The sequence below is a fragment of the Aquila chrysaetos genome, chromosome 25 (assembly GCF_900496995.4).
Source record: "Aquila chrysaetos chrysaetos chromosome 25, bAquChr1.4, whole genome shotgun sequence".
NCBI classification, from domain to species: domain Eukaryota; kingdom Metazoa; phylum Chordata; class Aves; order Accipitriformes; family Accipitridae; genus Aquila; species Aquila chrysaetos.
The window spans coordinates 13,232,320-13,257,751 of record NC_044028.1 but is presented as its reverse complement, the minus strand read 5'-3'; the positions used below and the strand labels follow the sequence as shown (position 1 = coordinate 13,257,751).

Sequence of the window (25,432 nt, the reverse complement as noted above, 5' to 3'; positions counted from 1 at the left end):
TAAATAATTTGGTTTAATTTTTTTATAAGCACTGAAGTTTATAATTCACCGAGTCCTTATTTTTCTTCTTTAAAAGACAGTGTTTTTCTGCTCTACTTCAACAATGTGGGTTAAAGCCGTAGGTTCCTGGAGGTAATCACTGATGGTTCACAGGCTGCCTCAACTACTTCCTTAAGTACTCTGGAGGTGTATTTTCATCAAGTTCTTACCTTAATTTTAACCTATTTAATTACTCTCACACATAAAGGGAGAAGAAATTCATTTTATATATCCCCTCTGGATCCAGAAAAAGATTTTTAACACTTCCTATGCTGTTCGCAAACGACAGTTTCAGGATGGTTCAGAGTGCCAGCCTGTACCTTCGCCTTATCGCAAACCAAAACCTGGCACTGAGGTGCCAACACAGCATGAGAAACAGCAAACCTAAAACAAACTGAGGAAAAAAATAATCTAATGGGGGTTTCTCTGGCAGTGGCATTTCTAAAATGGGCTACTGCTCTCTTGAGCGTGGGTGAGAGATTGGGTTTACACAGTGAGATCCGTTGCACAAAGGCACTTGCAGCCACCTGAGCTGTGGAAACCCCCAGTGCCAGATACGCCTGCAAAAATGCCAGGTCCTGCAGCAGGCGTATCAGGCAACTGCAACTGCATGGAAAGTCACTCTCCTCTGACTCTGAAAAACATTGCCTTGTATGAATGAGAGCTGTCTGACAAAATTTATTCTCCCCTATATTGTGTTGCTTCGCATACTGCAACCATCCCTATCTAAGTGTAGTCTGCATATTCTGCAGGAGCATGCCTAGGGCAAGCAGGGAAAGGATGCTCTGTCCAAGTAGAAAAAGCCAAGCTGCAGCCCGATGTCTTTGTTGTTTTATTGGTTAAGTACCACAGACCTCTCGTGTCAGCACATCCCCATGACTTGTATCAGGTGCAGGGCAGGAGGAGGCCACTCCGGATCACAGTGCATGTGACAGAGCAGAAGGTGCAAAAAGAAACAGGCTGGTATTGTCGATATAAAGGGTGGTGACTCTTGCACAAAGCGCTAACCTGAGGTTCAGCCTGAGGAGCCAGCATGCAAGTAAAGAAAACTGACATATACCAATTATAGATCTTGAATAAAAGGGTTAATTATATACTTTCACATTGGTCAGTTGTAGGGCATCATCCTCAAAAGCCTGTGGCTGCGCTAGCAGAATTGTCTGCTTATTCAGACTGGACAAACGGTAGTTTTCAAATTTGGGGACAGACTGTTTCACACTTATGCTGGTGAGAACTCCCACTAAGTGATGGAGGAGGAAGGTAGCACCCCATCACTTGGAGACGCTAACATAAGAGGGTCTTTACCCTGAATAGAGGAGTCAGAAGCCAAATGGGTTGATGTATATTTGGTTCAATAAGCTCATCAATTTTGATTTGACCTACTTATATGATCCATACAGCAAGTTTCATAAAAGAGATTATATAAAAGCACAGCAACTTTTTGAATTAAGTCTGGGTCCCCCAAAACAATCTCTCTTACTCTTACTTTCTGAGTTATTTCCCCCTGTAAAAATAGCAAGAGGAACACAGATGACTGACAGCAATAAACTTATTGTAAGCTAATGACTGCACTCTGTATGCTCCCATTAGTTAAGGATGAATTAACAGAACTGCTAAGCACGACTTTCAATATTACAATCCCTCTAACTCTTGTTCAGCTACACAAACACCCTCCTCTTATACACTCACACTCTCCAGTCACATTTGTTCCACCCACTGCTTAAGGAGGACACTAAATATATAAACAGAAAATCACTGGGATTGTGGGTGTATTCCGCCTGAGCAGCACGCACTGAAAATATGTCCTGATAATCACATATGTATTTCCTTCTTGGTCTTTAACAGCCAGTGGGAGTCACACTGCTACACTTCCTTATAATCTAGACAGCGATTTGGAAGGCTTATGCTAAAATATGAAAAAAAAAATATCAAAGAGCTTTCCTCTTCCAGATCTAAGGGGGCAAATCTCATTTCCACAGTTACCTATTAGCCCTAAAGAGTGGGAAGCAATTATCCACCCAGGAAAATAATTTTTAGTGTACTAAGCCATCCTAAAAGCACGTAAAGATTAACCAGAGTGGAAAGTTGTTAGGAAGGGGATAACAGACTGTGGAAACACAAACCCAAACCAGTTTTCTTCTTTACATCTCTGTGTCTCTAATTGCTTTAAAGGTTGCAGCTTTAAGGGTTAAGAGCTTAATACAGCTATACCATCTGCCCCTCTTTTCCTGGAGATCTCTTCCCGGACCTTCATTAGAACCTGCAGGTAGCGCAATACACTACAAATACCTCACATGAGTAGATGCTTAACCTGGCCAGCTGGCTGATATTCTCCCTCTCCTCCCCAGACTTGCTCTCTTTACCCAGCATTTTTCTGTTCCTTGTTTCCACCCATTTCTGCTGTCACCTGTCTTTTAACCCTCTACTTCTGCTGCAACCCCCATAGCTAAAGGCTCCTTGCTGTCTTGATCTCCATCCCATGCACACTCTGAAGCCCTCTTACTCTCTTAATCCCAAAGCAGCTTTGTCATTTGCAGTTCAATAATGTCATTTGCACTTCAATAGTCTAATTTGCTCACAAATGAAAAAAAAACTTAAAGACAGAAAGACAAAGAGAAAGAGACAGAACAAGAACGAGAAAGAGAAAGAGATTCTCCTCACCTACTAGGCACCAGTGATTCTGCTCCAAATCCCAAAGACATGATGCTATAGGTTTCAGAAGCAATGTCTTTCAAACTACTTTACAGGATATTTTTAGAAAAGTGCCACTCTGCTTTAAATGGCACCATGCAGCCCAAGGGAGAGGAGTATGTGCAATACCTGGACGTTCAGACAGCTGGCCAAAAGTTCCTACTACTGAAGCCTGAAGGAACATGGATGCCTTCACAAATGGTGCAGCCCAGCAGTTATAGACTTGCTAAATTACGCAGGCTTTCTGCCTGAGCCTTTACTGCACTTATCAAATGGCAAGCTAGCACAAAAAAGCAGTTGACAGCTGCTAGGGTAACATGCTGGATTCTGGGTGTGTTAGCCTGCCCAGCTGCTCTTTACAGAGGTTTATAAAAGAAATCAAAGCACGTATCATGCGATTCTTCAGCGCGCAACATTTCTGTTCTGACACATTCCTGAGGCTGTGGGCGGAAGATCCAAACAAAATGATGGTGCTGCTTCTTTGCAGCCGTATCATTTTAGTTGCTTTTGAACTCCTAGGTGCTTCTATTTCTCAACAGAAGATTGGGAAATAGTCTTCTGTGTCTCAGTAGAAATATTTTTATTTCTCTGTTAAAAAACAATGAAAGTTTCATCTTGTGACCACAGCAAGCCAAAAAAAAAAGCACAACAACCACAGCGCTTTAGGGAATTATCCTGATGATCAACTATTTTAAACAAAACTGCAGATGCTAATCGTCAGCTGGAAGTTTTTGCAGATAATGAGATGTGATGTACAGATAGGAAGATGTACAAAGCCAGCAATTCACTAGTAATACACTTCACTCATATCCTTTATACATGAAAAAGCAACTCCTAACTCTTTATATAAAAAGTAATTAATCTTATACTAACAAATGCATATTCATCTCTACTTCCTATGAACTGGGCTATGTATATGAATCTGCACAGACCAAGTGATGAAACATCTGGGGGATAATTCTATTTTTGAGACAACTAAGTAGCTATTCTTTAAATTCCTCACCAACTCCTTCCCATTTTCCTTCCGTCTGTCCCTTTTCCTCTTTGTTAGAGTAACAAATTTGTCATCTTGTAGCCTGCTTCCTTCCACTGAGACTTCAGAGTCGCTTTCACAGTGTAATTGTTAATTGTCGGTATAATTTGCCCACCCAGTAGAACTATCCTCAGGATCAGAACGCTTCTCATGTAGATACATATAAACCACCCAGTCTAAGCTTAAAGTTATCCCTAACGCAAAACTACATCCCTCTATATTTACCTAATTTTTTTTTTTCCAGTGCCAACAAGATAAAAAAGAGGGTTCCAAGCCATTGACTTTAACACAGAAAAAGCATCGTGCTTTGGAAAGTATGAAAAGATGCTCCTGCATGAACAAGTCATTAATACTTGGATGTTTTACATCAGCAAGGAAGAGCGAAAAGGTTCCTATCCACTGTGCAAAAATTTTATTTCAATGTGAAAGTGAACTGGCTTGGATAAGAAAATTATATGAAAGAAGCAAGGAAAAATCAAATGAGAAAAATCTCAGGAGAAAGACACATGCAGAGGAAATTGAAAGCTCTAAAACACATTTCAAAAGGCTATCTCAGTACGGTGTAAATGCAAAAGACAGATGAGATCATAGGGGTTTGTAGGTACAATCAGATATACTTTCAAACAAACTACTTGGTCTTATCTAAATATCTAGTATCATCCAAAAGGTTCTCTCCTCTTATTAACATAACATTCATATCAAGAAATTGTGTTTGTTCAACTCATTAGGATTTTTTTTCTTACAGTTATGAAACTCATTAGATTTATAATTATTCACTGAAATTATTCCATACTGTGATGAATGTTCTATTACATATACTGAATAATAATTCAATACTACTAGGCACTTTGCTGTTTTATAGGCTTAATCTTAGAGAATAATAAATTCTGTGGAGGCTATACATGTGAAGGAAGTATTTCTGCGTTCATTTGTGTTTGCCTATTTACTTAAACAACCTCATTCAGACTCCACCGAGGCTTTCCCAGGAGTATTATCTTAACATGAAACTTCACCCCCAACCATACTTGCTTTTAGTCTAGATAACTTCAAAGAGATTTTTAGTGATACAGCAAAGTGAAGTTGGTCTGAACTCTGGGTTCATCCCTTCTAATTCACCAAAACAGGGTTATATAAGTTCATAGCTAAAAAGATTACTCATCGAAATACTGAACTTAGCCATAGATTACAAAATCAGGTCATGCTAGTTCCAGGCAATCACTCTTTTCATTTAATTTCTTGGTGGTTTGTTCCAGTTCACCCGCAATGTACTTTATAAATCAGCAGAAGAAATTTCAACCTCAATATCATTCTTAGGGGGTTTTTGGTTGGGGTTTTTTTTTTCTTTTTTCTTTTTTTCTCCCATTTGGTTGGTTGGGGGTTTTTTTCTGAAAATTATCATCTAGACCTGTGACACAATGAAGTGAGACACGGTAGCAAACATTTATAGGACTAAAGGAAACATACCTACAATAATTCCTACACATCACATATGTCCAACTGCTATTCTCTTTAATAGTGCCCACAAAATTTTCTGAACAAATTTAGGGATCCTTTACAAGAGAAAATGAACATTTTAGCATTCATGGGTTTCTCAGAGTACCTTCTAAAGCTACTGAAAAATACCACTGAAAAAAATGCCATAAATACATTCACAATCCCCATGGTTTGTGCATTCAAAACTTTTGCTTATCTTCTGAAGTAATATCTGAGCAAGATGAACATGGGAGCAGACGTTTCATGACAAGGTTTCATTCACCTGGGTGCCATATGTATCTATTGCAATTCTATGAATTATTCATATGGAAGTTTTAATATCGAGTTTTGTAGCTAATTCGTTAGTATTAATTTCAACTACTAAAAATGAGTTAAATATATAAGCATTCATATGCTATGTAAATCCACAGGTCAAAGTGTAAATACATGATAAGATTTTCCCCTCTTTCCTCCCATCCATTTTGTTTTCTCCCTGATATTCAGAGACAAAGTGATGCATAAAAATGCAGTACCTTTGGTATTTTGATGAGCTTTTTCTTGAATAGTTTCAAATATTTTTCCTTCTATTTCATTTATTTTCTTTCCCTGTGATTTCATTTCTTTTTGTTGAATGAGAAGTATCAAAAATGATGAAGGGGTAAGCATGAAGAAAATGCAAGGTGAAAAGAATGAAAACCTCAGCAATGCTTTGCAACATCTAGAGGGGTTAGCCCACAACTGAGAAAGACACCTCAGATCCTCCTTTAGGCTACAGAAGCATTTTCTTCTTTAGTATTGGACAAAAAATTCAACTTCTCTAATTCAACTTCTCCGTCTAAAAATGGGTCAGAATTACAGCACCTAACACTTCTTAATAGTATTATACAAATAGAAAAATATTCTATTCACAAAATAATCACAAATAGAAAAATAAAGCAAAGATTTTAGCCAATTAATTGCAACTGTGTAAAACAAGAATATATAATTGCTTGAAACTTAGCTATTATGGGTCATATATTCATTCCTCAGCAGAAATAAGCAATGTTTCTTCCATAAGCCTCTCTAAATCCAACAGATCAATAATGATGACACTAGTATCTCTATATAAGTACACCAGACAAAATGCATCAGTCATGACAATTACATGTCTTCCAGTCATTCAGTATTCTAATAGGAATAAAATCCATGTGCTGGAAGACTAACACACTCACTACCTCCAGTATGAAAATTCATGTCTTGTTTTTTACGGAACAGAAGGTCACTATGCCAAGGTCCTGCACTTTGCCATTAAACTGTCCTGTTATAGAGAAATTTACCATTCTTAGTCTTAATGGCATGCTTTTGGTGACCTTAAGTGTATATTTATTTTTCAATAAAGCCTTCTTTTCACTGACAGAGAAATGCAAAGTATCTATGTAAAACATGTACATCTATGTACACATGTATCTATGTAAAAACAAAAATCAAAATGATTAGGTAACACACACCATATTCCACTCTGATGGAGGATTTTAGTCAGTCATAACACCTAAAATTTTTTTAACCACCATATTTTTATTTGCATGCACATGTGAAAGCCATGAAGTTTCACTGTGGCAAAGGAACATTTCTACAATCAAAATGTAGTTCAAGCCCTATGTGGAGAACGCGTCATTATTACTGTCTACGAATAGATCGAAGACGTGCAGTAAGTTCTCTTCTTCTGCAGGGCAGAAGTGCCAAGAGGACCTGTAATTCTTCTACTGTTGTGTTAGAATGAAAAACAGCTGTTTGAAATCCAATAAAACCAGTCACCCTACTTCAATTCCATAAACATTCTTTAACCAGAATTTTAAATTAATCTATCCTAGATTAGGGATCAATCACACCAGTTCAGAACTGAGCTAAACACTTTTAAATAGCAAAACAGTCATGCTGAAAGATAACTCCTCAGGAACCACTCAAAGGCAAAAATAAAAAAAGAAGATAAATAAATTTGGAAATGCTCTCTAACATTGAGGCCAGCATTACTTTGTGATGTATATGAAAACACTTTCTGAAAATAGATGCAAACGTCCTTGGAGGTGAGGTGAGTTAGGACAGAGTGGAAGAGAATTCCTGTCTCAGCATTGAGAAATAATTTTACTCATTTGGTTTGCATTTGTTTGGTTTTCCTAAAGACTGTAAGAGAACAGTAGTAAAAAGCTCAGAGCTACTAAAACTGAATTAAGTGTGCATACGTAAAGAAAGAAAAGAAAGGAAAAAAGATTGGTCCCTACCATCTCCAACAAACTGAAGGAGGGCTAGATCAATTTGTCTCTTCCAAGGTGATCCTTTCTGAAGTGCTATTCCATAGCCTGTAGTGGCAAAGATGTATCCACTCCCTATTGTGACAAGTTTGCAGCCTTCATCTCTTCCAGCCTTGTAATTCAGCACCGCTGCATCATAGATGAAAGCATCTAACTTCCTGAAATAAAAGAAAACATTTTACAAACCAAATCATTAGGGACAGCTGTTGTCAGACTTCTTTTGTCCTTGATGTTAGGACCCTGTTGAACATCACATGGATTCTCTGATATCATTAATACATATCCTGCTCTGCTGTATCTAAAATTAACAAAAGGCATCTATTTTAGTGAGGGGAAAGTAGGACACAGAGTTTTGCATTTCTATTTTAAGGGATGCTGTTAAAAAATACTGAGCAGGAGAAACCAAGCTATGAAATGTCTTGCCCTGTTATCTTTGTATCTTTGCTCTCAGAATGGATAATAAATATCTTGAGATGCAAAATGATCTCCAAAAACAACACAAATGACAACAGAGAATTCAGAATTGAAACAACAATAATCAATTAGCTTATTTAAAACACTGAGACTGAAAATGTGACTTCACCAGTTTTCCACACACACTCTTATTTCATGTCTCTTTCCAAAAATAAACAATGAAGGTGGAGGTTAAGTCCTTGCTAAGACAGAGGAAGGTACTGAAGCATATCTGATACAGCTATCTAAATCCTGCTTTAAAATTATAGAAAGTATTTCCTTATGATTCGCAGTTCCAGACATATCATTTGTGTACCTGGAGCACAGCGGGAATAAAGGAGCTTGTGGGAAAGTTCAAGCCTTTCAGCCCAGCCACCTAAAAATGTAAGAATGGGATAATCCCATTCTCTAAGGTATACAGGGAACACAACAGAACAGAGGAAAACAAAATCAGTAAGGAAAGGAAAAAAGGGAGTGTCCTTCACGGATAATTTTTAAGAAGCACTGTAAAGCAAGAGTTAGAAAAGACAGGTGCATGGATATTTCACAAATTAAGCCAATAAAAGTGAATATACAAGAAGAGGAGGCCATTTGGAAGGACAATCCCTTGCCAGCAGTAGACCTCAATCAAAGTAAAGACATTCTTATACATACAGAAATTCATATGCAATCTTCAAAAGGAAAAAGCTAAAACTTAAGTTTGTTTTGTATTGCTGCCCTCATCTGCAGCTAAAACCTTAAAGATTTCTACCACTTGCACAAGACTAGCAGAATACAGAGGCCATAAGAAAGAACTATCATCTCGGCCCAAACCTCACCTAAATGACACACTAAAACAAAGTTATTAGGTCCCCCAGTAACACACTCTCCCTTTTCAACATCTTTGCCCATCCCATAGGAGTCAGAGGAATGGGGAGGACACAGCTCCACAATCGGCTTCGCAGGTTGGTGTAGGAGGAGTCTTCACCCTGCCGCCCTCACTGGCACTGCAGCTGCCAGGCACTGCCAGCACTGCCTGCTGTGCCTTTGAAGAGCCACAATGCGTTACTGTGGAGCACTGCTAAAATTTTCTAACAACATGCAAATGACAGAGGCTGGCAAAATACTGCTCATAAACAATTGGGACCTGTCTTCATGGAAAGGGAATTATAAAAATAAATTAACTGTGGCACAAACAGGTACAAGAGCATCAACTTCAATCATATTATATCAGTATGTACCAGTTGTGAATTCTGTTGCTGTTGCAGTTTTGGAATCACACTTGCCACTAGCTTAAATCGGTTTATGTTGATAAAGCCTTTAATTTATATCCACAGAACAGAGCAAGACCTAGGCATATCAGATTTTGGCTACTGACAGAAAAAAAACCCAACAGACAACACCTTTCATGCACAACATAATTCAATGTTTGCTCTTAAATAATTAATCAACACATTCAGACAGCACCCTAACTTTTGTCGAATTCTAGATCAGAGAGCAAAGATATAGCACTAAAAAATACCCCTATCCATCTCACGTTAAACCAAGAGAAATAGCAGGAGAGAGCGAGGTTGTTGGATTTTGTCTGCTGTCATGAAAAAGTGAAGAGTGAAGTTCTTGTCACTACTTACCGTTCTTTATTGCTTCCCTTCAAGGGTACTTACTCCAACAGTCACCATTCAAGTCATCAAATTGGAATTTAGTGAAGTAATTAATTTAGAGAAAGTACAGGTGGCTCACACGACCATTAAAAGAAATAGCTGGGCCCTCATTTCCTTTGTTTTTCCACTCTTCCCTAAAACTCCGTTGGTGCAATCCTCAGCTTAAAAGTCAGTTTAGCTCCATCACTGCTAAAAGTCTGACTTTCTCCTTCCTTTAAATGGGTAATTTAACACAGAGAAAACAATTGCTAAACATCTGGTAGGCAATGTGTCACAAATTCAATCCGGAAATAAGGTATGGATGGCTACCTAGCACTAAGGGTAACTAAACTGGAAATAGCCAAGAGGGTGTTGGGGTACTGCCCAAGGCTGCAGTCTTCGACACAAGACCAGACAGTTTTCTAAATGACGTGCTTTGATTCAGCACTTCAGAGACAATCTTTGGCTTCTGTAGAGAGAAAGAACAAAAATCCTCACCCTTTGGGTAGGCGCACAAGGGAAAAAAAGAAAACTGCTTGCCATACCCTCAAGATGTTTGTAACATTTCTAATCTACGGCAGACAGTTACCATAATCAATACAATACAATCTCATGCTTTTAGACCTCCACAGTTATCTGTGGGGAAGGAAGGATACTTCTCCTCTCAGTGGATGCCTTTGGCTCAGGCAAGGGATTGGAAGGTAATGCTCCTCTCTGTGGGTACTGCTGCAACCAGCCGACCTAAGTTAAAATACACCCTAGAATTTGTGATCTGTTTATTCTGGGATTTATAGTTTTGCAATGTAAGCATATAAAACACATGCTGGTAAACACAGAGAAAATATAGAGAGTCAGCTATTCTTCTGTCAAAACAAACTCAGTCGGAAATACAGAGGAAAAATATATCTTTGCCAAAGACTCCAGGACAAAAGCCTTGTGCTACCTCAGAAATCACACTCTTCATACGCAGCTTGCCTCCTTAGTTATTGAGCAGTGCAGTAAAACCTCAGGAAAGACAAGGCACAATCACGGTTTCACTCACTGTGGACCCACCTCCCCAGCTTCCCAGAGAGTCTGGCATCAGCTGCAGTGGGTACACACAAGGAAAGCAGGTTCTGAAGATGCAAAGGCTTTACTTTTGAGGGTTTCCTCTGTACTACTGTCGTGGTTTAACCCCAGCCAGCAACTAAGCACCACGCAGCCGCTCACTCACTCCCCCCCCCACCCAGTGGGATGGGGGAGAGAATTGGGAAAAGAAGTAAAACTTGTGGGTTGAGATAAGAACGGTTTAAGAGAACAGAAAAGAAGGAACTAATAATGATAACACTAATAAAATGACAACAGTAATAATAAAAGGATTGGAACATACAAATGATGCACAATGCAATTGCTCACCACCCGCAGATCGACGCCCAGTTAGTCCCCGAGCAGTGATGCCCCCACCCCCACTCCCCCCAGTTTATATACATGACATGACATCCCATGGTATGGAATACCCCGTTGGCCACTTTGGGTCAGCTGTCCTGGCTGTGTCCCCTCCCAACGTCTTGTGTCCCTCCAGCTTTCTCGCTGGCTGGGCATGAGAAGCTGAAAAATCCTTGACTTTAGACTAAACACGACTTAGCAACAACTGAAAACATCAGTGTTATCAACATTCTTCTCATACCTATCTCAAAAGCAGCACTGTACCAGCTACTAGGAAGACAATTAACTCTATCCCAGCTGAAACCAGGACAACTACTTCAAGGTCACAATAATTCTCGTTACACAAATCAATTTAAAAACATGAGGTACTTTCCTGACAGATGCTGAGTGCTGAAAGGTTCTGCTATCAGTTGCTGCCCCATGTCTGAACTGTAAATCAAAACGTTGATTGCCCTGAAAAAGTCTTGCTGTCTACAAACACAAACTCATATTCAGAATATATTTTCTCCAACAGAAATCTTATAACCTCTCAAGGCTTAATTATCTCTTCATCATGTGCTGATTACAGAAGTACTACTCCTTGCAAAGCAAAGCTTCAGAACACGATGTACCCCTGCAGCATGGGCAGTAATAAGCCACAACTGAAGCTCTCAGATGCTAGGGCACCCAACTCTTTCATCACTAGGAGGTGAATTTCCTGACACTCTGAATTTTTAAGAACTTTCAGACAACTTTAAGCATTCAAGAAGAGTTTCCAAAAACTGAGACAGCAAAATCTGGGCAAGTCTGAAAATTTGACCCTTTCTGAGTTGTTTGCAAAGATGGCAGTGGGCATAAGCTCCGGAAGAAGACAAAGCAGGCATTTGCGTGGGCCAGCGGGCTGCTGGAGCTGCAGAGGACTTTCCTTCCTGCTATGTCTATGTGGGGAAAGCCACATCTGCTGTTTTGCTTGGCACCGATGGAAGAGCCAGGCCGCGTGCACGGCAGTGACTGCTGGACGCAGTAACCCATCCTTGTCTCGTCACTCTCAAGGCAGGACTGGCAAGCCGGGATGTGTGCTCCAGTTCACCCTTTTCTTCTTTCTCTTTGTCTACAGATGGACTGGCAAGCCCCAGGATCTTTGTTCTTGTGGCAGCAAAATTCAACTGTGCTACACAGCTGAGAAGCTTTGTTTTGGTCTGAGTGCTGATCCCTCTGCTATTTAAGTCACATATTCACTGTAAAACAGCTTACACGAACCAAGTACAGCACCCCACATCAAGAAAGGCTCAAAGCCTCTTGCAAACCTGAGTCATGTAAAAATGAATCAATTAACTTGTCATTTCAGTGCAGCCACTTCAGGGGGCGATAAGCTTTGTCACATTGTGTAGGTTTAAATAAACTGCTAAGAATTATTAAAAAGATGAAAGAGAACTATAGGAACTGGAATGCAGCAAGAAACAAGATTTATAACTGCCCTGATCTAGCCAAACGCGCCAGGCGTCTTCAATGAATGCGGAGGAACAGGACTACAGTGTTATGACTCACTGAGCAACTGGCAGGTTTGTAAACTTCCTCGGAACTACTGCAATAATCCCGGGTAGGAGAGAAAAACATTTCTGGAATATTTATATAAGAGAGACTACAAAGGAAAACGTCCTTCATTACCTAGCAAGCACAAAGAGGAAAGGGGGTGGGGAGAATTTTAACTCACACAGCATAGGAGAACATCAGGTGTTATAAAGTCATGAATTGGAATAGTTCTAAAAAACCCCAAAAGAGCATTACTGAATGTAATAATTTGAAGCGGGAGATCTATGAAAAACAAATGTGGACAGTCTTGTACCTAAACATTTATGAGTCACCAAGAAGTATGAGAGTTGAAAAATCAGATTAGCTATTACAAAAACCCATTCTCTAAAGTGTTGCTGTACACATCCAAAAATGCCTCTGTAAAGAAAATTAAAGTTAGAGGAAAAGGTACAGAAAAGTAATTTCAGAAAAGCTGAAAACACTTCCCTATAATTTTCCCCATCTCTATTATTGGCACATACTTTTCATCAAATTCCTACGACGAAAACTGAGAAGCAGGATTAGGAAAATGCTCCTTTATTAGTCATAGCTTCTTGCTCAACAACAGAAGTATAGCTTACTTGGAAAATGTTACTTTGCTTCCTTGACCAACTACATGATCGTTCAGCAATTTTGTTTTCTTGATGGAACAAGAGGGAAATATCTAAAATGGCAAACTGCTCAGAAGTTCTGGAGACACAAACAGTAATCCAGCATGCTAGAAATCAATCTCTTTCAGTTACTTTGTGTCCTGCTATGACCTGTGTCATAGTATTCAGAAAATGAGAGGGATGCTTTAATGCAGTCCTGTTTATTCACATTCTTCTATTTTACTGTCAAGCACTGGAGTTTATGGAACAAATAATATTGTGTTTCCATTGAGGATCAGAGAAACTGGAGCACAACTGAAGCCACTTTCCAGTTTTCAACTACTGCAGTAAATCCAAACACACAATATCTACAGCAGAATTAATTTCTTGCTAAAGTGGGTACCATTTGGCAAAATGCTCATCTGTCAGATCCAGGACATTAACTTCAGAATCAATTTTTCTCACTCTCATTTCTTTATGTTTTTTAACACCCCAAATATGTTCTTTTCATGGCCAGACAAAAGCTGTGTATTATTACTAACACAGATTTGACTTAGACAAAACCAGAATGCCTGTAATATATGAAGTGCACCATCATAGCAATTTGATTGCACTGCATTTTGCTGTAAATAGCTGTATCTCAATGACTTTTCTACATTATTGTTGATGAAGAGTACCTTTTAACTCAAATATGCACATTCTGGGGCTTGTTCTGAAAAATTAAAGGTCAGTTACATATTTAAGAATAATTATTCATTATAAATTATATGAATTTTATTCTGAGGAGACAGTTAATGGAATCAGATCTATTTTTGAAGTTTGCCTAGGTGACTTAAAAAAATAAGCGACGTTATTGCTCAAATTTGGTTGTAAATAAATGCAAAAGTGACTACAAAGATTATTACATAGCAAGTGTCATACCTGTTTACTAAGGCTCCAGTCGTGTCTTTTGAAAGCACAATATTTGAAATTACTGTCTTATTACAAATACCAGACTGCAAGTCAGTGAGTCCTCAAACACTTTTAACACCACCTTTGCCCTCCCCTCTTTACCCCCACCCCCATCATGAAGAATGCTTTTACCTATTAAAGCTTTGTCTCCTAAACATAATATTGGAGAGACACAGCTCATTTTCAAAACATTCTGCAAAAAACACTACTTTTCAGCTTTTTCGCTTTTAAAAATAAATTGCACAGTCTGCAGAATAAATGGCTTACATGACACTTAAAGTAGCATTTATAATTTGATATTAGGCAAAAAAACTGGTATCCACTTAAGGCTGGATTAAACGTAAGCATATATTTGAGAGACCATCAATGCCATTGTTGGGAAGGCAGCAAGTGCAAAAATACTGGCTTTAAAATATGATGGATTTACATTATAGATTTACAGATGTACTACAAATTGAATAATTTACATTTTATCCCTTCTTTATCCACAGAAACATCATATGTGCATCTCTAAAACTATGTCCAGGGGATCTAATGCCAAAAAGTCACTATGGAATGATGCAGCAATCAAAGGGAAAGAAGGCTGCTTTGAATACAAGGCTTCGGTGAAAGTGCTCTAAAGTCACACTTTGATATTGCTGGAGCAAGAGAAGCAGATATTTAACCTTTAGCATGAAGGACTGATGATTTCTTTTACCCACCTTTGACTAAAATGCATTTCAGGTTGTCTGATGGCACTTCATCACCAGCAGTGACTTTATCTTTTAGCACATATTCAAACAGCTCCATGCAGATCTTAAGTTCACATACACTGGATGGATTTCTTGACATCTTGACATTGACAATTCATGAGGGGAAAATTTAACAACCACCCCCTGCAACAATGCAGGTTAGCAAAGTTTAACCCAGTTATATGATGAACTCATTAGCAGGGAATGAGCTTTCAACTTTTCTCCCAGCTCAAACTGTCCTCACTTCAATCTTCACACAGAAAATGTGGACACAAAATTCGAACGACCAAGCTCTGACAGACATTAACCCCATTGTGAGAGATTGTGGAGGCTTCACCTCACCTGTCAGGGCAATCTCAGGCTGCCAGAAAAGCCGCCGTGAACCTTCCTGCATCACTTGGCTGTGGTTACCCGAACGGGCATATTCACGGTCCTCACTCACAGGAGCTCCCATTCACTACCCCTCTGTCCACCCACCTTCCCAGTCCCTATAACATTTCCCTTAGCAACAAAATAATGGAAAATTTAGTGTGCCTTTACGATTAATTTATACAGTGGAATAGTGTCCTACTTCAAGTCTCAGAAGCCAAGCAATGAAGTACTTGCAAAGCGTCAGTTTATCAAAACACAAAATTTGAAAAGTCGAGTAGGGAGAATATATTTTTAGATTAAAGGTTTTGTCCCAGTTACAATAGCATAATGAAGGATAAATTCAGCATATTTCACCAAGCACCTGATCTCATCCCCAAATCCAATGAATACTAAAACTTAGAATAGCTTCTTCTCAAAAGAAGAGGGGTTAGATGGGCTATAGTTACTTTCACCTGTTCATTTTATTTCCAGGTACTTTGTAATATTTAAAGACATTAGATAGATAACTGCATTACTTAAAAAATGGTAATATAGACAGATACAGGAGCTAACCTTTTTTCAAAAAAATCAGAAGAGCACTAAGGTACCTAGTCAACCAGGAGAGAAAATACTGAATGGACCAAACTGTTTAGCAGAGATTTCTTTTTTACAGAATGTTAGGAAGAAAACTGTTATTCACACTATTAGCTCTTTCAGATGGTTTTAAGGAAAGTGTATTTGTATTTGTACAATAATTTAGTACTTACTGTCAAAATTGATAGGGATAAATAGACTTTCTGGAGCACGGCAAACATCTTGTTCTCCCAGGTAGTTTTGGATCTTTGTTCAGTGCTGTTTGACTTACAAGTTTCCCCAAAGGTATATATGGTTAAGAACACCCACACATGGGCAGTAGATCCTTACTGGCTTACACTTAGGTCCCAATAATCTATGACACTAGCAAACAATAGATGCTTAATGAGGAATAAAAGAAACAAGACATGTATGAATGCTATCGTCCCTGAACATATCTTCTTGGCTTCAGATGAACAGATATTTCATGAGTTACAGGCTGTATTAAGCCCCATCATGTTTAACAGCTGCCAAATTATTCACCTTCCACCAAGTCCTTCAGTTTCTTTCTAAGCTCGTTTTAATTTTGGTATTCACAACACATCATCTCCAGAATGTCACTATGCCAGCTTAACTCCACAAATGCAATATGCTATCAATCACTACTGGACTTTACAAAGGTCTGGTGCCAAACAGGGAAAAGACAGAGAGACGCTAAGAGAGAGAAGAGAGAGCAGAGAGGAGAGAGCGACTCATGTTCACTTTTACTTAAACAACAACAAAAAAATCTTAAGTGGTCTGCAGTTGTGATTATTTCAACTTGTCAGCACTGAAGAGTACCACAGAACAAGTTCTGAAAGTATTTTACATCTCTATTTCTACTCCAGCTATGAGGCAGAAAGTATGCAGGCATAAAATATGATACTCCATATATGATTTACGGCAAAAGTTGCCTGAAATCATCAGTGCTTCAGATGTGGTCTAGCTCAGTTTCAGATTTCATTTGACTGAGAAAATTAAAGTTCAGTTCAGCTTTTCTCTAAGGAGTTCCCATGGTCCTGTCTTACAGCTCTATTGAATTTTTTATTTTGTCTTTCAGACCAGCTGCAGAAATGGATGCTTCTAAGTATCACCCTTCAAAAATGTCCAAAAGCTATATCCAGAAAAATGGCCCAGTGGGTGTCTTTGTACAGAAGTAGAGCAATCCAGGAGCTAGTTAAATCAGTCCTCTAAGCTATTTTATATTCCTGACCATTAGTTATAAGTACCATTGACAGTGAATTATCTGAAATATTAATTTCTCATCTTATGTCACACATTCACATTTTGGATTTATCACCCCCTTAAAAAGGAATGACCACCTGGCACAATAATTTTCAGGGTCTGACAAAAATATTTTAAATTAATATCCTATAGATCTGTTGAAAATATAGACAGTAATTTTCTTAAACATTTCTCCTTAACAAAAAAACATTTAGAGATATCAATTGGATTCATCACTCAGTACTTTCCTTTAAAAAAATAAAAACACGCTAATTCCTATCTTAGATTACAAGTTTTGTTGTAGTAACAGCAAATGCAGACTCGGGAAAATATTTTTTCAATCACATGTGAATAAACAAGTTTCAGATTTGGTAGTTTAAACTAGTGAATTTTGAGTGTCCCAAGAAGATCTCCAAGGCTTTCGTACTTTGAAAGACACTTTGAAAGAGGAGATCATTCCCTCTTCATTAAGATCAGTACATACTTCAACTACAGGCTGCTGTTTCAGTGACATCTTAAAAATGTGACTGGAGCAAGGATCACCCATTTAAAAACTGGTTATTTCAGTTGCTGTATTTAATTTTTAATCCTGTTTTTGAAGCTTGTGAAAAACACAAAACCCAAGGAGGCTCAGAATAGAGAGCTTTGATGAGTAGGCCATGAGAAAGCAGGAAAACATCATGTTCTTGGAATGATAGCTGGATTTTAAGGATTTGATACATTATTTTAAAATTCAGTTGCATAAAGTAGTGCTTGTGCTAAAGCTGTCTCCAGCACAGTTTCCCTCTTCATGTATCATAACAGGCATCCAGGAGGGTTGCAAGCAATAAATTATTACAGACTACAGATACCTCATGCTGCCCACTGACCTTTCCCTTCCTCCCTCAAACACACTTGAGTGTCAACCATCTGTGGCAATTTCTTAAAAATTTGGTAAATGAATTCCTATATGTACTGTAACATTAAAAGTCCAAGAAAAGAGTAAATATTCTCAATTCTAAATACTGTAAGGTGTTGTCAATCAGAAACAGTCAAAAATATTGAGCCACTAGATTAAAAGTTTAAAAATTTGTCTGCTGAACATTTCTTTAAGTTCCCATTGCAAGCTGTTATTATCTGCCCACGAGAATGATGAAGAACTTGTGCTTTTTATGAAAACTTAGAATATATAATTTTTCTCTGAAACAGGTAATTTGTCTCATAGCTTTCCCTCCTCTTTTTAGGTAAAAAGGTATGAACCACAGAAACAATAAAAACTAGAAAGTTTTTCCTTTGATGAAAATTTTGATGACAATTTTTCTGTAAAAAAAAAAAATTGAAAATACTGCAAAAAGTACTGAAATTGGTTTTGCATCCAAGTGGAGATGTCAGCTGGCTGCCTAAAAGAGAAGTTTGTTTTGTTTTTTACTTTAGGCACACCACCACTTTAATTGACAGACCTAATTAACAGAAGGACCTGCTGGGCACAATCTGAATTGTGTTCCAGCTGACAGAAATGGAGACGTTTGCCTCCTGGTTACGCCTGTGCCATGCTGCAGAAGCTGCCAGCACGGCCTCTGACCAGTTCGTATCTGTTCAGCAAATAACAGCGTGCAAAGCTGTGAATTAGATGCAATTTATAAGCACTGTAAGCACAACAAAAATCTAATTCAGGCCAATAAACTTAGAGACGGAGAGTTTAAAAGGGCATCAGAGCCTTCTAGGGTCTTCTCTTGCACTTTCTCTGCTTAGTACCATTGGATTCTAAAAAAAAGGTTAATAATCATATTGTTGTTTTCACATGGGAGAGTGTGCTTGCGGGGAGGAAATGATTTCTCATGCCATTCACACTGTTCAGTTAGATACTTTCAGGTGTTTCTTCTAGCAGTATTATTTGTCATTAAAAAATGCTGAGGAATAGAATCATCACTTGTTCCTATCAAAGGGACTGGCAGCTCAGGACACACCTGCAGGCCAATAGCATCTTCTCTGGGGACAGCTCAGATTTGATAATCCACTGCGTCTGAGGCCATACCTGCCGATGTAGAAATGGCCATGCAGAAATGCTATTGCCACAGCATTCTTTCCAAGTGGCTTCATATTTCCACCAGTATGCCACAGACAACCAGGGAGTAAGGTATTAAACTTGACATGTATAAACTACCAAGCATAGCGATCTTTAACAGGAAGGCAGATGGATTCCCAAGTAAACTTTAGCATCAAATCCCTGAATATATAGTCACAGCTGAGGCTGTAAACAAAAACTGAAAACTGCTCATGACAGTAAGGGGGTCTGCAGCTTACAACATGGGGCTGCTTGCCTGCGGAACACAAGGGATTCACTACTGCAGTTTCCTTGAAACAAGTTATATCCTCAGCTTTTTGCAATGAAACTGAAATAAAGTCCTCACATCAATATGCTGCCATAACACAGCATCAGTTAGATCATCTCTTTTCTTGAAACAAGATATACACTGTGCCATACTCAGCTGCAGTCCTCATATCCAGGAAAATTAAGGAAGTGAAGAAAAAAATTAGATGGATGCATCAGTGACAGGCAATAGGCAAGTGAAAGTTTGCCATTTTATCCCTCTAGTAAGAAGACACTCTCCCAATTAAATTTTCTAATTTCAGCTATTAGCAGTTAAATCCCACACTATATTCCAGTGTAGGTGTGTTGGGGCAAAGGTGAGAACATGAAATGCACTTCCAGTTTATTGCCGTTGCATTTTCTCCTCTTGACAGTTTTACAGCAGCAGAACACTCGTACACAGAGGAACACTACATGCAAACTCAACAGCTATAAGCTGATACAACCCACAGCAAAGAATTACAACAGGTAAGGTTGTTTTGCTTGCAAAAAGATAGCATTCTTTAACTATAACCTTGTTGTTGTGGAAAAATATAGCAAAGCAAACAGAAGCAAACAAACCCAAACAGCCCCTGTAAACATAAAACAATAATTAACTACTTCCTATTTGAAGACCTATTCTCTCTTCAAGAAGCAAAATCAATAGGATCTGTGTCTCTGGTACAGAGGGTTCTAGAAATGTAGATTAATTAAACGCAGCATAGACAGAAATGCTTGCGATGCATTTTTAGAACTTTATGTGATCAATAAACATCTAAAGAACACAGAGGAGCCACCATGGCTCTAGCAGAGCTGGACTTCACCCACCAAGAATACACTAGCTAATATCTTACAGACTTTACTGTTCTGAATGATGCTCAGGAAAATAACTGCCATTTCTGTTTTCATTAAGGAAACGGAACAGAAAACTCTGGAGAATTCCTGAGCTGCTCAGTCCTGCCTAAAGAGCAATCTGAAGCTCTGCAGGTAGCACAGCACATGTGGTTCAGCTGATCCCTTATATGCATGACATTTAGAGAAAAATGCCAGTACATTTTTTGACAAGCTTGTAAGATTGTGATTACTTTCAGTACTAAACTGCATTGAAGGAGGGACAATATTTTGCCATTTTGAAAAATATTATGTAGTACTTCAATAACAAGGTGCATGAATTTTCCTCCCTTTTAACAGGCCTGGTTGCAAACTGATACCTTTAATTAACAAATACAGAAAGTTCTGCTGTTGTTCAAATGGTGTTTCAGCAGCTTTCTGAGACCTGTATCTGTGAACCTCAGAAATAAGACACTATTGACAAGAGGTAGATATTACTGAGACTTTACAGATTTTTTTAATTTTGTATTTTCAGAAACAAAGCTTGGTTTCTTATCAAAGGGGTAAAAACAATATAGCTGATAAATTTGCCTTCACCATTGATAGCAACAAGCCTTCATGAGTAAGCTGCAATGAACCCTCCCCAAGGGGATTCACCTGAAGGAGTAAGTATAATGTCAATGTCAGTCTAAAGTAAAAATCTCATTTCCATTTTGATTTGCAGCATTTCCCAGTTGATTCCTTTCTAGAATGATCTTAAACATTTTTGATGCTAATTGAACGAGATAGGTCCAAGGCTATTGCCCATGCAGTGAAGTTGTTTGTTCTAATTAAAAAAAAACAAATGCAGATGCTTTCCTTGTAAGTTAATTTTTGAAACACTAATAGCTTCACCTCTCAAAGATGAAAACAGAAAGGGGCTGGGTATTTCGTTCAAGGCTTCCCAGACACGGATGTGTGCACACTCATCTCTGCATGTACAGCAATACTCTGACACAAGACCTATCTAACCTCCATACCAGACCAGGAAATAAAGGCAGGAACATAATTTATTTTATACACATTTCTATCCATATTTCTGCCCTTGAGGTTTTTCCCAGCCACGTTAGCGACTGGACTGAAGCAGCTGATTTTTCACTTCTTGGGAGAAAGCAAGATAAAAAGACCAGTTTGTTTTTTAATTTGTTTTCAGAATGAGGAAAGAGACATGAGCATGTATTCAACAAACAAGAAATTAGATAAATCTGTGCATCTGAAGCTTTATTTTTGTCTCCTTCCCACTTTCTCCTTCCAGTTCAACTCAGTAACATGTATTAAACATGATGGTCTCAAAGATCAAGATATTCCCAATACATCTCAAGAGGTTAACGCTAATTAAAGCTGATCGAAAGGCTTAAGAGTTTGAGATACAGCAAAGCCAGACTGAATTGTGACAAGCAACTACTTGATAGTTTGATTCTGTTTAGATCAGATGCCACATGTGTAGCATTATTCAGTCATTAAGTATTGCCTGATTGCTGGTATTTTTTGCTCCACCATAAAATTAGAATCAAACACTATATATAGGGAATTAAAGGGGACTAAATCTTATGTCTTCAATTAAGCAAAAGTAGTTTCAAAAGTGAGATTGGAAATACATACAGGTTATACAAACATTCTTCAGGAATAACACAGGTACTATTTATTTTGACTCACAGCAGCAGTTATCAACCAGACAATCTTTGCAAGTCCTTCCCAGGTCTGTAGTCTATGACTCTATAATTACCAGGTCGTTCATCTTCAAAAAGATGTGCAGAAGCAGCAAGCTTTACCATATGTAAGAAAAATTGCTTGTTGTATGCTACCAATGATGAGGATGAAAAAAGAAAAAAAGATAAAAGTACAGGAATAGCTTTGACACGAGATAAAGATGAAAACAGACAAAATAGCTGTAATAAGGTAAGCAGAACACATACATACGGAAGAGGAAAATAGATATTATATATTTGCTCGGAAGCAGAAGCAGTTTGAGGAAGAAGCGACAGGTCATCCTCAGAAGAGCAGTAGCAACATAGGCTCTATGGGGCAAGATGTATTAACAATCATGGGATCAAGTGAAGTAGGGAAGGTGAAAGCTTCATCACATCTAGATAAGGATGAAAGGGCAAACCACATGGAAGAGAGAAACAATCTGCTCAAATACTTCACAAGGGAGAAAGGAAGAAGATACAGTGCAGGTATATAAAAACTGAAGAGTATACTGAGGAACAGAACAGAAAATTTGGTAGAAAAAGTGAAAAATGATGTTTTTGAAGAATATGAGTCTAGAGAAAAAGAAGAGGCAGGCAATTGTAATATACTACCAAACACCTATTCAGGCTTTTCTGTTCTCCTCCCTACAGAGAATGCAAGTTATTACAGTCCCATATTATACAGTCTCATCTCTCTCATTCAGGACACTTTTAGCTCCAGAGATCCCTGAGGTGTCAGCCACAGGAGCTGCATCACATCTTCACCAAACACCTTAGCAAAAATGAAAACCTGGGTGCGCTCAAGGTGCAAGTGACAGGTGAGGACGACGGAGCCTGATCGCTTTGGTCACCTAAATGACATCATCTTTCCAGAGAGAAACCACTCTGAGGCAAAAAGAAGGTACGATCATGCTGCCTGATCTGTAACCGAGTTTACTGCCCACAGTTACCACATTGGTTGGGTCTTTGCACAGTTCTTGCTGCGCAGAAACTGAAGGCAGAAAAACATGTAAGCCCACTTGACACTACTCTGCTGCTGGAACGTCCAAACCTGTGATATAAGCAAACACAAAGTGACACTTCTATTGTGGGAAACTTCAGCAGCCGATGGCATGCTGTTTAATCCTTCTGTAGGTGCCGTCAGACAAAATACTAAGGAGCGCAGCTGTATGTAGCAGTTACTTATATTGATCTGGAAAACACTGCACATGGCAGCTTATTTGCACCATCTGCTACAGAAATGTCAGTCAAGGGGAGCAAGGTAGACACCTGGGGGTGTCCACACTGAGAAATCACTTAGAAGCGGAAAGAAACTCCAGCACGGGGTGGGGGCGGGGGGATCTATAAAAAATGAATAGCTTATACTGTCAAAAGGACTAAAGCTTTCGAGGAAGAGCAGCAGCTGGCACAACAGCAGCCAGCCTGAGTTTTAGTGATTGTCCTGAACCACACTGCAGTCGGGTAGCCCTCCCCTTTTCATGCTCAAGTATCTGACAGGTGGCCTGATTTTAAAGCTAACAGCATTTTTTCAAGGGCTTTCAGTAGCACAAATGGTTGGTGAAAAGTACAAGGAATATACATCCCCTAAATAAACTATCCATCCAACTGAACAAGCCCTAGCAATGGCTGAAATTAAGGATAGCTTCTTCTTTAAAAATTCACAGCAGGAATGGTAGCATTCAGCTGACTATCTATAATGCATAATTTAGCTGTCACCCAGGAAATATCACTTGCACAGGCTCGGTCAGAGCAGGGGCTCTGCCTCCAGTTTGGAAGACCTTGGGCGAGGTTCATCTCACGTTATGTCACACGTCTATCCTAGGATACGACAAACCGTGCTTGAGAAACGCCAGTTGAGAATGCCTTGAGAAACAACGGCAGGAGTCCAGACAGCAACACGGAGACAGCAGAGAAGGAAACAGTAGGAAGGTTAACTTTTTAACGAATGGAACCTGCACTCTAAGGAAAGATTTGGGGACTTCAGGTTTTTTTGCATAAGAGATATGTTACAATCCCCTATATGTTTGGGAGGAGAGTAAAAATTAAAAGGACAAGCAGTTCCCAAAAGAGGACCAAAAGTAATAGCTTAATTTAGTATAGGGAGAAATGTGTCCTGTGTTCACCATAAATAATTGCAGGTGAGATGTGCCTCGAAACAGCCACTAGAGTAGATGTACTGAAATCCACTCTAGGTAACTTAGCTTTCTCACTTCAAAACAAACCTAAACAAACTATATTGATAAATTATGATTATTGTAATCCAGTATTATTAACAAAAATACACATGCTATTATCAAGCCAATATGTTTAGAAAAGATTACTAGAGCTAACACATTCCTGTCACGCAGATGAATACTGACACAAGTAGTGAGTCACCTTTATACCTTTTGAGGATTAAGAATGAAAATTCAATCTCTTTGTCCAACCAGGCAGAATGGGCTACTTCAGAGAGACAAAAGGATAGATGGCACTCAAGTCTAAATCTCAGATCTTAAGGAAGGAGGACACTAATATTTGCCAGAATATTTACCAAGATTGCCAGAAGCAGGATTAGATAGTACATTTGAGACTATCTCATCTCAACGGATTTTACGAAGATCAAAGTCAATATTTCAGATGTGACAGTAAATGTACAGGGCCATGCTAATTAGAGGAGGGAAGAAAATGTAAGAGTGGACCTAAAAGCATACCAAAGGGATGGGAAGTTGAAAAGAAATAACAAGTAGTTGCACACTGGCCAGACAAACAAGGTTTGTGAGAAATTCACTCTGCAAAAGCACCTTCAGAGCAAGTTCTGCAAAGATAACGAGAGACTGCACAAAACATCATGTTCTGTGTTGAGTCCCCACCCAACTCCAGGTCCATCTGTATCATCTCTCTCTAAATTTGAGAAATACTAATTCTGCCCTTTGAATGTAATTTACATAGGACAACAATCTTCCATGTAATTTTAAAAGTCATACAAATCACAGGCAATCGTTTTCCTTTCTGATATCTGTACAATGCAGTTGAAAAATAAAAAAAAGAGCCATGTACTACACAGCATGCCTGACATCAGTCTGTTCAGTATCACAGTAAGTACAGATCAATATTTCTCAGTTTCTGCAAAGTCTACAGTGTTTTTTAAAATCCATGGAAAAAAGCTTACCCAGTTTTCAAGCTGACCAAGGCATCTTCAACTCCTTTCTGATTATACTTCGTCATGTAAAGGTGCATATCAGGGTAGTTGTTTCTGATATTTCTCTCTGTGCTTCCATTTGGGACGGTTCCAAATCGAAAAGGAGGTGAATAATCATACGGCCTTTGAAACTAGAGAGAAAAGGGAAAAGCAAAGTGTTTCAGGCATTCAAAATGTGAAGAAGGGCAATTCCAGGTTGAAAAAACCAGAAGCTGCCTCAAATTTCTTCTAGGCAAATGCTGTGGGTTAATTCAGCTCTATTATAGCAGAAACTGTCTTCCCACTGCCCGAACTTACAGAATCATCTACATCCAACGTAAAAACAGCTCAATT

General features: G+C 38.7%; 1 protein-coding gene across 6 annotated transcripts in view; it reads right to left on the bottom strand.

Annotated features, from left to right (window-relative positions):
- Positions 1-25,432, bottom strand: part of GRIN2A (glutamate ionotropic receptor NMDA type subunit 2A) — a 197,431-nt gene that overhangs the window by 21,303 nt on the left and 150,696 nt on the right. For all 6 annotated transcript variants that reach the window (XM_030002000.2, XM_030001999.2, XM_030001998.2 and 3 more), the window contains 2 exons: positions 25,070-25,230; positions 7,495-7,682 (listed from right to left, as the gene is read on the bottom strand). In XM_030002000.2, coding sequence (XP_029857860.1) covers positions 7,495-7,682; positions 25,070-25,230 — 349 coding nt within the window. The remainder of the gene's footprint in view (positions 1-7,494; positions 7,683-25,069; positions 25,231-25,432) is intronic.